The sequence below is a fragment of the Sardina pilchardus genome, chromosome 22 (genome assembly GCF_963854185.1).
Source record: "Sardina pilchardus chromosome 22, fSarPil1.1, whole genome shotgun sequence".
In the NCBI taxonomy this organism is placed as follows: Eukaryota; Metazoa; Chordata; class Actinopteri; order Clupeiformes; family Clupeidae; genus Sardina; species Sardina pilchardus.
Window position 1 is genome coordinate 27,115,050 of NC_085015.1, and position 14,508 is coordinate 27,129,557.

The 14,508-nt window shown below is 52.5% G+C and overlaps 1 protein-coding gene across 1 annotated transcript in view; it reads right to left on the reverse strand.

The window, feature by feature from the left end:
* LOC134069966 (disintegrin and metalloproteinase domain-containing protein 12-like) overlaps positions 1-14,508 on the reverse strand; it is a 77,664-nt gene that overhangs the window by 18,946 nt on the left and 44,210 nt on the right. The window contains exons 8-12 of the mRNA XM_062526136.1: positions 13,302-13,373; positions 12,604-12,773; positions 11,768-11,852; positions 8,907-9,055; positions 681-858 (exon numbers count right to left, since the gene is read on the reverse strand). Of these exons, the coding sequence (XP_062382120.1) occupies positions 681-858; positions 8,907-9,055; positions 11,768-11,852; positions 12,604-12,773; positions 13,302-13,373 (654 nt within the window). The remainder of the gene's footprint in view (positions 1-680; positions 859-8,906; positions 9,056-11,767; positions 11,853-12,603; positions 12,774-13,301; positions 13,374-14,508) is intronic.

Here is a 14,508-nt window from a genome sequence, read left to right on the forward strand (position 1 = left end):
AAACTCTGACTAAGACTGAAAAATAGATTGTACAGCTGTCTGTTAATTTTGTTTTTCATGAGATGTCGCAAGTGCCAAAAACAACGCCATCAATCTCTGGTGTTTGCTGCAATCCATCAGATTCTTTTGGGGCAGTAAATGTGCATTTCATGAGATGATAATGCAGGCCTCATTGCAGAGCACATGTGGAGAGTCCTGGTGTGAATGTGTGCTGTTGGGTAGACTCTTGCATGTCTTTGCATTTGCTTTGTTTGTGTAACTACAGTATCTGTGCCAGGCCAGAGGACGCTTGAACACTCTTTCTGTGTGTTTGTGTGCCTGCGCATGTCTGTGTGAGAGTGTGTGTGTGTGTGTGTGTGTGTGTGTGTGTGTGCTTCGTGGGATACTGTAAATGTGTGTGTATACTGTACATGTGTATGCCCACAGGTGGTTGTGTGGGAGTGTGTGCGTGTGTGTACTGTGCCTGCTCCTCCTGTTGGCCTGGTGTGTGTGTGTGTCTCTGCGTGTGTAGGCGTCCCTTTCACCATTTGTTCCCTCAGCCATCTCCTCATGTCACAGTGAGATCTCTCTGAACAGCACGGCCACATGGAGCTCAGCACATGGGTGGAGTGGGCCCGGGTGGAGCATGTGTGCAGTGGGGGTGGATGTGGGGGTGGGTGGGGGTGGTGGGGGGTCTCTACCTCCAGCTCTCCGCAGTCGCACTCCTCTCCCTCCTCCACGTAGCCGTTGCCGCACTTCTGTCCCCCGTAGAGCACCTTGATCTCGGGCATGTTGAACAGACACATCCCCACGCCCTTCTCCAGGCTGGTGGCCAGGTCCTTCTTACTGCAGCTGCTGAACACCGTGGGAAATGGGTACCTGCACGTGCACACACACACACACACACACACACACACACACACACACACACACACACACACACACACACACACAGAGGATTCCCTTAATCCAGTTCCAGTAATCCAACTCACCATCTCACCTATCTTACCTTTAATTACTGTGGTAACATAAAAATCGAATTCAATAAGAGTGGGAGTCAGACAGACAGACAGAGAGAGAGAGGAAGAGAAAGAGAGAGAGATAGAGTTAAAAGAGAGAGATTGAGAGAGAGAGAGAGAGTCAAGAGAGAGCTCACAGTCGACAGGCATGCGCTACAATGAGAATTACAACCCCTCGCCTATTAGATAGTGGGCTAGTGAAGGGTCCCACGACCCACCAAAGACTTGGGGAACAAACGCTTGCACAAATCAGTGCGCTTAACCCGTCAAAGCAGAGTGCATTATCAAGGGGTCCCCTTACCCAGGGCTACCTTCTGACACCAACCAGAGACAGACAGAGAGAGAGAGAGAAAAGAGAGAGAGAGAAAGAGGAACAGTGATAAGGGAAATTTACGAGCCCCAAGCTCGCAAGAAATCTCTCTGACAAGCCTCTTCCCCCTCGCGCCGAAAAACAGCGCGAGCCATAAATCCCAAACAATGGTGCTTGGGGAGGATGTGTTTTTAATATTGTTCTTGGAGCGCGGCGAGAGGGTGGTCTCCTCCACAGGGGAGAGGCTGCTGCTCGGGGACCTGCCTCAGGCACGGCAGGCCATCAGCCGGCACGCACACACACCGCCGCCCGCTCCATGGAGCTCCGCTCGCCTGCGCTAAGTGGCCCTTTTCTTCTGCATACTGCATTCATGTGCAGCGTGCGTGTGTGTGTGTGGACATATGCGGGATTATAAGTGTGTGTACAATACACCGGAGCAGATTGTAAGCGTGCGTGCCGTGCATGCTTGAGGGCGAGTGGCGATGACTGCACGCTCGGGTTGAGTGTTTGTGTTTGTGTTTGTGTGTGTCCACGTGAGTGGGCCTGCTTGTAGGTACACTGTGTTTCAATGATGTGGCAGCATTCTAAATGGGACTGGAGAGGGGAAAAGTTCATTCCTGAAAGTAGCCAAACATGTTTCCACTACATCCTACACTATATTCCGTGGGTCTCCGAGGGACTGTGAACACACACACACACACGCACACACACACACACACACACACACACACACACACACACACACACACACACACACACACACACACACACACCTCTCTCTCCCAAAAGCTACTACGGCTCTGGGGAGCAGTTGTGACTTTCTCTGTCAGAGCCCTGGTGGCTCCACATCCATCTCTCTCTCCCTCTCTCTCTCTCTCTTTCTCCCTCCTTCTCTCCCTCTCTCTCTGCGTGCACATCTCCTCTCCAGCGGTGCGTGCGCTGGGCCCGGGGTAGCCGTGGGTCCACAGAGAGCCAGAGGCACGCCTGAGCGCCTCCCTCAGACCCCCCCATGCATTTTAATGTCCCACTGACACATACACACACTCAGCGCTCTCTCTCTCTCCTCTGCTCTTTACAGCTCACAGGAACACAGCAGCCACTGCACATACAGGGGGAAACAAAGGGAGAGAGGGAGAGATGGAGAGATGGAGAGAGAGAGGGAGAGATGGAGAGAGAGAGGGAGAGAGATAGAGAGAGGAGAAAATGAGAGAGATGGAAGGAGAGATGGAGAGAAAGCTCACAAAACACATCTCAGCTGGTATTTGATGAAAATGTCTTTTTCACAGGCTCATATGCACATTCACACCTACTCCATACACACTCAAACACACACACACACTCCCTCCATCTCTGTCTCTCTTTCGCTCTTGCTAAAGCACACACACGCACACTCACACGCACTCTCACACAAACAGACAAAACCAGAAATACACACACACACACACACGCACGCACACGGAAGAAAAGGTCTCCATGACTGTGATGCCGTCTGACAGTCCATCTGTGTAGCGGAGAGACGGGCCTGTTTTGAGGAGCGGTGACCTGTTTTCAAGGCTGCGCTCCGTCCCACTCCCTGTGCTGTAAAACCCTCACCTTAGCACCTCCGCATTCAAACAAATCACTCCGCACTTCCTGCACTGATTTATGCTCTGTTAAACGGCCACGCTTTACGCTCTCTTCCACGGCCTTCTGACTGGCAAAGACAATCCCTTCCATCTGTTGGCAGAGCGCGCGCGGCAACGAGCGATTACGCGAACGGTAAATACAGGTCAGCGGGTGTGAGTGAAGGGGAATATGTGGGTCACAAGACTAATTATTCTTCCAAGGCCGCCATTACTTCTCCGAGGATATACTCAGCACAAGGGAGCAACTGCTGCGGACCAGACGCTCGGTCTGATTCAAGGGAGGGGATTTGGTCTCCTTCTCCCCCCACAGTGCAACACATGTGCCTGTCGAGTGAGCGTAGCCCGTGGAACCTTTCTTAGCTCAGCCATTTAACAACATGCGCCCGTCCCTCTCCCCCCTCAGCCCCCAGCACAGGGCTGTCCAGCCGCTCCTCCACACAGCGCACGTCCACCACCATGCAGCAGCGCGTCCATCTGGAGTGTTTTGAAATGATCTCACTGTTGGCCCCGCGTGGACTTCTCCTCCTACAACAGGGGAGGTGGGGGTGGGGGTGGGGGTGGGGGTGTGTGTGTGTGTGTGTATGAGGGGGTTGAACATGAGCTCCATATAGTTGACCCCCAACCCAGGGGCCACCTTATGCCTTAAACCACAATATTATTCAGAATGGCAGGTTCAAAAGGAGACCATTGACCTTGCTATTCTTCCAACCACCCCCATCCGGGGCTTTCCCACTTTAAAGGCTCGGAGATGAAGGGAGAGTGGAGATGGGGGGTGGTGGTTGGCGATGGCTCCAAGTGGTTTATAGTGATGGCAGTCATTTTGTTATGCGTCTCAGTTGAGAAAATACTAGTTTCATCCAGAGAAAACAACCTTGGCAGCAGCTGTCATCTGTTCCCCCCCTCCTCTCTCTCTCTCACTTTCCCCCTCTCCCTTTCTCTCTCTCTCCTCCCTATCTCTCTATCTATCTACAGTATCTATCTCTCTCTCTCTCTCTGTCTTTGACATTGTCTGGAGCATCTCTGTGTACAGTATGTCCATATTCTGTGTGTGATGGTGGCGATCGCTCCACACGAGGCTGGCATCGCCCATCAGGAAGCCGGTGGAGCTCTCGCTGTTCAGAGCAGCAGAGCACGCAGAAATGATTAGTCTGTTCTGGACGCCACTGACAGAATAATGACAAGGTAGGGCAGAGAATACACCCACTCCGTCTCACACTCCATTCCACATCACACACACACACACACACACACAAACACACACACTTTCTCCCTCTCTATCCATTCTAACTGTGTCTAACAGAATCAACATGTGAATAGCTTGAGCTATGACTATAGCTTGAGCTGTAGCCAGAAAGACACATAGACATTCAGAGACATTCAGTCTCTCTACATATCTATCATATATCCTACAGTACATACAGTATCTAGCTCAAGTTTCCTTTTCTTGTTTTAGATACATATTTAGTACACGTTTCCTTGTCTTGTTCTAGGCAGATCATTTACTCAGCCAAGCCACTGGAGCAAAAAGGCTCTTCCCACAGGGCTAACTTCTGAATATCTTATTAACAAGATGCAGGAGCTGCTCTCTGACACGCAGCGCAATCAAGGTGCCCTCAGCAGCTGACCTGTGGCCCTGCTCTGTACTGACCCGGCCTCTCAGAGCTCTGCCCGCTCGCCCTCACCACCCCCCTCGCCACCCCCAGCACGCCGCAGTTCCTGCCAGTGCTGCTCAGCCAGCATGGCACCGAGAGGGCCAGGGGGGCGCGGAGATAAGAGACGCCCTCCTCCTATCTGAGCCGCTCCAACCCCAGACGGTCCAGCAGCGTCCAGGATCGGCCACGTGTGTCTAAGCTGCTCCACCTAAGCCCCGACCCTGGCCAGCGCGCCCCCACTCTCCCTCTCTCTCCCTCACTCGAACAATAACACTTTCTCATGCCAGTCTGGCCCGCTCGGTGCCCAGAGAAGTGGCACCCCCACACAGACAATGGTAGCCACCGCGCCAGAATATCACCAGAGATCTCACGCCGCGCCAGGCTGGCAATCCCCCTTTGGCACCACCTCGCCGTGGCACAGAGCAGCATGCGAGATGCCACATTAATGCCTTCTGCTTGAGAGGGTGGGATGAACTACACAGGAGTTTTTGTTTTTGCTGGGCCCCGCACAGAGCCCTTGAAATCCCCAGCCGCTGGAATAGAACAGTCGTATTCGTGGAACACGGCGTGAGACGCTGGGAAAAGACGCGAGCGCTCTAGCAGTGTGCGCTGCCCTGGTGTCTTGTGAATTCACTCTTGCTAATTTGATGGATGAGTGTCCACTGATGAGGAACAGACAGCGCAGCCATTTAGGCAGAACAGAATGATGCAAATACATTCTCCTCCCTCTCCTCCTCCACCTCCTCCTCCACCTCCTCCACCTCCTCCTCCACCTCCTCCTCCTCCTCCCTCACTTCACCAGAGGAGATTGGATTTCATGAGCTTTCCCTTGAAAACACTCGTCTAATGCCCCGGCTGTTTAATGAGAGCATTTCCTGGGGCGCGCAAACGCAAATGAGGCTGACGTGATCTCATCCGCCGCGGCCGACTCTGTCTCCGTCACCGGACCGTTACGAGTGTCACCGACATCACCGCGGGGCCACGGGGAGTGACCGTCACCTCCCCTCGCCCTTCGAGTCCAGCCGTTCGCCTCCCCCTCGCCGTGGCAAAGGTTCCGGAACATTCTGCTAAGTGATAGGATCAGATGAGCCGCGCGGTGCCAGGTCGTCTGGCCGAGAGGAGAGCGGGGGGGGGGCGGGGGGTATTAAAGAGTCCTCTCTCCTCGACTCCTCCGGAGACACAATTAAGTGGAGCGGGCGAAAGGGCGTGCCTGACCCCTGGCGGAGAGCGGGTCAGCGCGTTTGACGGCCGCTGGCCTCGTCCCACCGGCTGATTCATATCCGACGCCGGCCCGGGGGCCCTCGGTGGCAATGGGGTCCAGGAAAGCCTGTTAGCCTGTTAGTCTCGTCCAGTCGGCTAAATACAGGGCTGTGGATCTCACCCGAGTCCAAAGGGCTGAGATCAAGAGCAGACAGTGAGGTGATGGCGTCTGGGCGGAGGAGAATCACGGGTGACCCGGTAGAGCAGACGGCAGGGGAAAGACTGATGGAGCGCACTTGGTCTCCACACATCCATCAGACAGCAGCTGCGTGCCGTGCGGAGGAGAGGAGAGGAGAGGAGAGGAGAGGAGAGGAGAGGAGAGGAGAGAGAGGAGAGGAGAGGAGAAGTCCACCTGCTCGTTGGCAGTAGCCGCTGCCCTAATGGACCTTTCCTAGCAGCTCTTGTTCCTGTTAAGAGAGGTCTGAGCGAGGTCCCATTACTGTCACAACGGGGAGACTCGGAGGTCTGCGCCCCGCTACAGGAAAGTCACCATCACGCGCTAACAATGCAGCCGTGCGCCGGTCGAGGTGCATGACGGCTCGATGTCATGATGTCATCCTCGTCCGAGACGCAGAGCAGAATGTTTCTCACGGCTTTTGAAAACACTGGATCACCAGTCTGGAGCTCAAAGCCAGGCACCAGAGAGCATCTGCATGTTGTCAAGTTTGACAAATAGGGGTTTTGTCTCATGCAGAAGTGGAGCTTGAAGCTCCGTGCAGGCAGGGAGCTGGAGCCCATGCAAACCTCCAGACTTGGCTCTCCTGCCATGTGGGCAGATGCTGCTGCTGTTGCTCTGCCAGCTGTCTGGAAAGGCTACTCGGAGGGGTCAGAGACCTACAAACTAGCGTAGGAGGATGGCATTCAGTGTGCATGTGTGTGTGTGTGTTTGTGCGTGCGCGTGCGTACAGTACATGCGTGCGTGAGTGTTTATGTGTGTGTGAGTGTGTGTGTGTGTTTGTGTGTGTGTGTGTGTGTGTGTGTTTGTGTGTGTGTGTGTGTGTGTGTTGTGCGTGCGTGAGTGTGTGTGTGTGTGTGTGTGTGTGTGTGTGTGTGTCTGAGTTTCCATATGCACACATGCGCATGTTCAGCCCTGGTCTCCATAGCTCAGGGCCAGTGGCGAACACAGCTCAGCGGAGCAGTGGAAAGGGACCGCAGCATGACAACTGGACAGCGCTGGACAGGGGAGCACAAATAAGACCGCAGATTAGCCCGCCAGCACAGCTTTCCTCTCCTCTCAGCTGTTTAAAGGCCAACTGTCCGTCCCGAGTCCACCGAGGCTGCGGCCGCATGCCGCCACTGCTGCGCTGGGAGCGTGTGTCCAGCACGGCACGTCCAGTGAGGTGGACACACCAGCTCGGCTGCCTTGGGAGAGCCTCCCCCGCGTCTCTGGCCAGATCAGGTGACGGGGCCTTGCGGCTATGGGGGCTGTGTGCGGAGGTGCTTAAGTATTTATTATAAACAGCCTGGAGAGCGCGCTCCATAAAATCTGCATGGGTGCACCCTGACAATAAAACTGCATGTGACTGGGCTCTCAGCGGGGCGGCAGAGCAAGAGAACGAGAGAATGAAAGAGAGGGAGAGAGAGAGAGAGAGAGAAAGAAAGGAAGAAAGCAAAAAAGACAGAGAGAGAGAATAAGAGAAAGAGAGCATGGGGAATATAAAAACTGTGAGAAACTACAAGCGACTGCAAACTAACTGGGATTTCTGCCTAGTTTATTTCACTTTGTTTTGCGTATCTATGTGTGTGTGTGTGTGTGTGTGTGTGTGTGTGTGTGTGTGTGTGTGTGTGTGTGTGTTGATTTTATTCCATGCGTTGTGTGTTGTGCTGTGAGCCTGTGGGTGCTCTGCAGCACGCTGCTCTGTTGTTTCATGAGCACATCATACAGAACAGTGTTACCCCGCTTGGACTGGCCGCCGGCCAACGCAAACAGGCGATTAGGTGTCCAGCGCAAACACTGGAGCCTCTCAGCCACGAGCGGGCCCACCGTCTCCTACCCAGCAGCCTCTGCTGTCCCCAGCCCTGGCCAGCGCCGGCCTCAGGTGTGTGGAGGACCCCCCCCCCCTCCCCTCATGTCCTGCCACAGCGCTTCATTTACGAGTGCGCTGCGCTGCGTCTCCCCCTCTAAAGGGAGTAGTTGTGCGGCGGCCAGAGCCCCAGTCCAGGGCCGCCCCCGGCCTCTCTCCTGCTCCAGCACCACTGAGCACATGTCAGCAGCAGGGGGGTTGGGGGGGTTGGGGGCTTCATCACCATGGGGCATTCACAACAGCTGTGCGCCACCATCATCCCCCGCAAAAGAGCCAGCAAGAAAAGGGCCTCCCAATGGCCCCCGCGTGAGCGCACACACACACACACACACACACACACACACACACACACACACACACACACACACACACACACACACGCACGGCAGGCCATACATTAACAATGAATTACATGTGTACTAATGTTTACATATGATAGCAATCAGGGCCTTTCCTTCCTTTTGAGTGACACCGGCTTAATCTCTGGCCGGGTCAACTGGTGGGAGGTTAATGACAGCTGGGAGAGGGCTAATGCATTCCGGGTGGGTAGAGCGATTTAAGGCATCGTTTGTGGAGCTGAGGCCAAGCAGACTCAATTTGGGGGTAATGAACCGCAGTGTTGTGACCCAGACTCTGGACCAGTGCTCTATGCAGACACATTAGCATTTGGAGTTTACCCACATATGCCGTAGTGTACACAGGGACCTGACTAAGTGGGTGCGGGTGCACATGGAGACTTGAACTGCGCTCTGGATGGAGCGATGAGCCACTCTTGTGGCTGTCATGCTTTCAGTCGGGGTTAAGACGTTTGTGTTGTGATGACTTCCTCAGGACAGAAGTTCAATCTATCATGTGGGGGAAGGTATTTACACAGTCACACACACAGTGCTGCAGCAGACTCAGCAGAATGGGCCTGCACAACACATGCAAGCTGTCTGGATCTCAATGGGACAATGCTGAAGGGTGAGTGAGTCATTGCGCAACTCTGAGGCGATCCACATGGACCACCCTACTGGACAACCAGACGCCGGACTCACCCCGTGGACGGAGTCATGATGCAGCCCCCGCGGTCAGCCGTCACCCTGCAGCCGCAGCCCCTCTCCGGCGTGTCGTGGTTCATCCCGAAGTTGTGTCCGAGCTCGTGGGCCAGAGTGACCGCTGCTCCCAGAGGGTTGTCCGAGTGATCCTGCGTGGACAGCAGAGCAGCGTTAGGCCTGTTGCGCAACACCCAGCGCTGCACAGATCAATGCCATGATTACGGTGGACACACATACACAAACACACACCCAGACGCAAAACACTGCAATCTATTCCATTTCCAAATAAATAAGCCAATTTTCTGCGCTTGCTATGTGCACTGTAGTGTAATCCATTTAGTTACGCTTTCCAAAGATTAGGCCCTGACAAAAATCGACTAATATACTTTTTTTCATAAATGGAATTGCAATTCCGTGTTGCACATGAGGTAGATAATCCATAAAGCACTGCCACAAACAAGCTAAATAATTACTTTTCCAAAAACCCATTGGAGAAACATAACTCAAGATTTGCACCGCATCTGTAATTGCCTGTGTGTTGCCAAGCCAGAATAAATGATCTAGTGGAGAAGGAGCCTTTCCAAGCTGTTTCCTAGCACTCTAGCATGTGTGCTTGTGTACATGTCTCCCTGTGTATGTGTGTGTGTGTATATCTCTACAGTATGTGTGTGTGTGTGTGTGTGTGTGATCCAGTGGCAGAGCATGACCTCCATGGCAAGAGAGGTGTGGAAGAGGAGCCGTGAAGCTTTGTGAGAGATGGGGGAGACGGAGAGAGGAAGACTGACAGCAAGATAAAGAGAGCGTTAAATGTACGGCGTCTTAGAAGGCAGGAGGAGGAAGGACTGGCTTAGAGACAAAGGGAAGAAAGGAAGAAAAAAGTGAGAGATGAAAACTGAGAGAGAGAAGTAGAGAGAGAGAGGGAGACAGAGATGGATAGATAGAGAGAGAGAGCTAAGCAGCTGTCAAGATTTTCTGGTGAGGTCTTAGGACAGTTCAAGAGAGGTTCTAAGTGAATTATGCAGTGACTGTGGGCAAGTGCAGTTCTCTCTCTCTCTCTCTCTCTCTATGTGAGTGTGTTTGCGTGTGTGTGGGGGGGGGGGGAGTGTGTGTGTGTGTAGTATGTGTAATGTGTGTGTCTGTGTATATGTGTGTAAGAGACAGAGACTTGTGTGTGTGTGTGTGTGTGTGTGTGTGTGTGTGTGTGTTGGTGTGAGTGCATTTATGTGTATGCACCCTGCCAGTGAGTGTGCGCAGAGAGAGAGAGAGAGAGCAGGGAGAATGGAGGGGCTCTGGTAGCCGTGCATTATTCAGATGGCGCCGCACCCGCGAGACGAGACGCTCCGCTGCTGGGCACGTTTGAACGCCGCGGTCACCTCCGCCGTTGGCGCGCGCAGCGGGGACGGCCGCCGCCGCAGCGAACGCGCCAATTTCCAAACGGCTCTGATCTCGGCCCTCTCCCCTCGCAGCACCCCGCCGACGCTCACCGCGCCAACGACCACATCAAAAAACAGCCACGGCGCTCCTCGATCGCCTCGCTTCGCGCGCCCCGTCGGCGAGCGCTTTCATGCCACGCCGATATTCACATCTGACACGCTACGCGTGACGCAGGTTAAACTTCCGGAACTGTCTGGACGAAGTGATGACAAGAAAATGAGGCTGAGACAAGTGCTCGGCAAAAACCGTTCCGGCATCAAAGGGGGGGTTCGCCGTGGCCCGCTGAAGACAGATTTGTGTCGATGTGGAAAACATATTTTGGGGCTCCTTCCATGCTGTAGCAATAGGACCTGTTCCCCTGCCAAAGACTTTTCAATACCCTTATCTGTCTGAATGGATGCAGCAGATCCCGGATCAGTGATGGGCTCTCGGACATATCTCGGCTCCGATTCAGGACCGGGGAAGACAGCACAGGAGGAATGCGGAGGAGACGACGTGATTTGTGCCCTCCAGTAAAAACGCCTCGTAGACTAGTTTCTGCGGATGAAACTGTCCCGAGTGATCTACACTGAAACCAACAGCTCCCCGTTAAAACGAACATGGACATCGAGCTACACATTCAATAGACCCACAGAGCAAATACAATCCCCTTCCTCCCACCATTCTCAGGTTGCCCTCGACATGAGCGGGAGTTGGTGAAGCCTTCAGGGGAGTGACCATAAAGCTGCCTGCTCTGTAGTCTGTGGTGAGAGCCTCATGTCTAACATACTGTACAAGTGAGAGTAGAGGAGAGGTGGAGAGTAAAACATAATGTGTGGTTGTGTTTTATGTCCCTCTCTCTCTCTCTCTCTCTCTCTCTCTCTCTCTCTCCTAAATGCTGTGCTGTGTTGTGGCCCCGGCGTAGACATGATGGGATTAGGCCTGTCAACTTTGCTGCGCCCTGCCTCGTGGAACGGCAACAGGCTTGACTCATGTAAGTTGATACGGCGCTGGATTTATAGCCGATGCCTCGGGAGCGTGGGCGTGCAGCGCGATACAACGCCTGGAGATTAGAGCGACGGACACTCAGAGCCGCCGCCACGCCGAGAACCTCGCTTAACCTTGAGCGCCATGGGAGCGGAGAGAGAGACGCCATCGAAAGATAGGCTGATAAGAACGGCACAAAACAGAGAGAAGAGGAAACGATGATAGAGGCACAGAGACGTAGAGGAAAAATGGGTGTTGTTAAGATTTCATGTAATGATTGCTTGCAATTAATCTTGGTCCTAGCGCAGTGAGGCTGCATGATTTAACCTTTTCCCTGGAGAATAGCTGTTTTATTCTTCACCACACGTCTCCTGGTCACAGAAGGCCCACAGCAGATATACTGTAGCTCCACAATGGAGCCCCTCCCTCAGAAGGGCTCTGGTCTCTCAGGATCCACTTACCATGACGATGCCTCCGGACTGCTCAGCTGTGCACATGCTCATGATGGGTGCCATGCCGATGGTGGTGCCCTGGAAGTAGACCCCACTGCACACAACAACAAGAGCACACACACACAGCACAGTGGTCAGCACTGGCATTATGAAGCCCTAGCAACATCAGCTCCTACTGTAGACATGCTGCACTTTATACATACTTTATACCAGACTTTACTACAGAAGCATACGGGCTAAACTGAATACGCTGATCCATCCAAACATGTGAACTGTGAGAGAATCCTGCCACTTTAGAGGATCAGTGTGGTGTGTGTCATCCTCGATACTTGTGTAGTGTCTTCAGATGGTTGAGCTGTCTACACTGAAACAATCGTTTATCACAAGATGTTGTAATGCGTTAGTCCAAACTTTTGTTGAATGCCCTAGTTAATTCCATTTCAGCTCCGTTAAGTCAGAAAGCAGATTTCTCCAGTCAGTCAATTGATGCATAGTGATGAGTGCATGCTCTGGTGAGCACCCTGGGACACACTGGGATTAGCATATTGGAAAGCTCATTCAAACATCCACTCCCCGCCCTCCACTCCCCAGATCCCCATTTGGCTGACAAGACAGGACTTCATATGGTGTGACTGACGAGTCTGAGTGTGTGTGTGTGTGTGTGTGTGTGTGTGTGTGTCTGTTTTGAGTGTGTGTGTGTGTGTGTTAGTGCGTAAATATGTGTGTGTGTGTGTGTGTGTGTGTGTGTGTGTGTGTGTGTGTGTCTGTTTTGAGTGTGTGTGTGTGTGTGCGTGTGTGAGTGTGTGTGTGAACGTGTGTGAGTGTGTGTATAGTGTTTGTCCAACCTGACCAGCTGGGCGTTGTCATGGGGTCTCTGGGGCAACAGCTTGAGCTTCCTCCAGTCCAGGAACTCGTGCAGCGTGGTGAAGGGGTCCTGAGTGACCGCACACTTGTCCTGGTCACTCCACACCTCCAGACCCACCAGAGCCACTCGGATGTTCAGCGGCCGATAGAACTGAGCAGAGGACAGGACCGCAGAACAGGCAGAACATGAGAACATCTCAACATCAGTTTGGAGAACCTTCATTTGGACACCACAGCATATTTAAACATGCACGACACATTACTGCTATTGCTGTTCTACCACAAAGTGGATTTGTTTTCCTGCCCAACTAAGTGTTTAGTGAAAATTGCTTCATTTCATCCATGGAATGGGTTACCATCCAATACAATCTCCAGTATTTTAGTAGTACTGCTCAACTGAACATGCCTGACAAAAAAAAATCAAAATCAAAAAAACATTTTTGAAAAAAAGTTGTCTTTGTTGAGCTACAAACTTTCATGACTACAGACCTGTCACTCTTCGCCCAACCTCTCTCTCACCTCCCCTCAGCAGCACAACCCCGTAGGTGGGTGCCCCTCACTTGTCACCTGTCCATCATGTCGTCCCGCCTCCCTACCCCCCTCTGCTCTCTCCTGCTTGTTTGAAGCTCCACAACATGACAGCCCACCACCCCAACCCCGGGCCCACACTCAGGCTTACTTTATCCACATAGTTGGCAATCTCCGCCAGCCGCTGCTTGACTTTCTCCACGTCTTTGCCTTGTTTCTGGAACTGAGAGAAAAAAGTGTCAGCGCTCTGTTCCATCCACGCCAAACCACTTGAGGAAACTGAAACTTCTATTAAAGTTTGTTTTTGGTTTTGCGATTGCATGGTGCAGAGTCAGTGTTCAATATATGTTTTGAGCCATTTAACCCAAATCACAGCTGCAGGTCACCGAGATTAATGGGTTGGAACGATCTGAGCTAGGGATTGTGATATTAATCAGAATCTGGCTGGAATGAGCAGCATTTCTCCAGGAAAACCGCTATTATTTCATAATGACACACTGAAATAATTTTATAGTAGACACGTCCAATGTTTCAGAAAATGTATGGTTTTAGAATTAAACTCTGACACTACTGAGAGTACTTCATCTACCGCACATTAGAGAACAAGATTAACCTCGTCCTCTACGCCAGCAACAGACTTCCTCTGTCTTCCTGTATTTGTCTTTGCGTGTGTTTCACTCTGTGTCTCTCTGTTGGTGTTTGTTTTTTCCTGTGCGTGTGTATTTGTGTGCACGTTTATTTATGCAAGTCAGTGTGCTATTTTTGTGTGTGTGTGTGTGTGTGTGATAATGACCCCACTCAACATCCACTAAAGTGTCCACATCTGCAACCTGGCATTCGTTCCCCACTTCCTGTGCTTTATCTCACCCCTCTAGCTGACCCCGAGGCACAAAGGTCACCAGAGTGACTTGAGACTCTTAGGCTGGAGAGCTAGCGTATGTGGTGGCTTACACTGGTAGCAGCCAACACAGCAAATTACACGCTGACTCCACATAACGCAGCATGCTCTTGAACTCCCTATGCCTTTTCAGATAAAGTTTTACAGTAGTGTTATTTCCCCCTCACAATCCTACTGCACTTAACAAACTTCTCAACACTTTCCCAACCAAAACACTGCACATTGTGTCCTCTAGTCCTCTGCCCTTGTGTGTGTTCACACACTCAGAGCAGAGTCCAATAGGAAGTGCAGTGGTGTGTGTGAGAGAGCCAGAAGAGTCTCCTCACCTCCTCTTCATCTGCGGGCTCTGTTTCAGTGCTGGCAGAGCCAAGAGTATCGACAGCGAGCTTATCTAGGCTGCTCTCACCCGTGTAATCAGGGCTTCTAGAAGCAGCGCTTCCCATGCAGATAGAACCAAGGG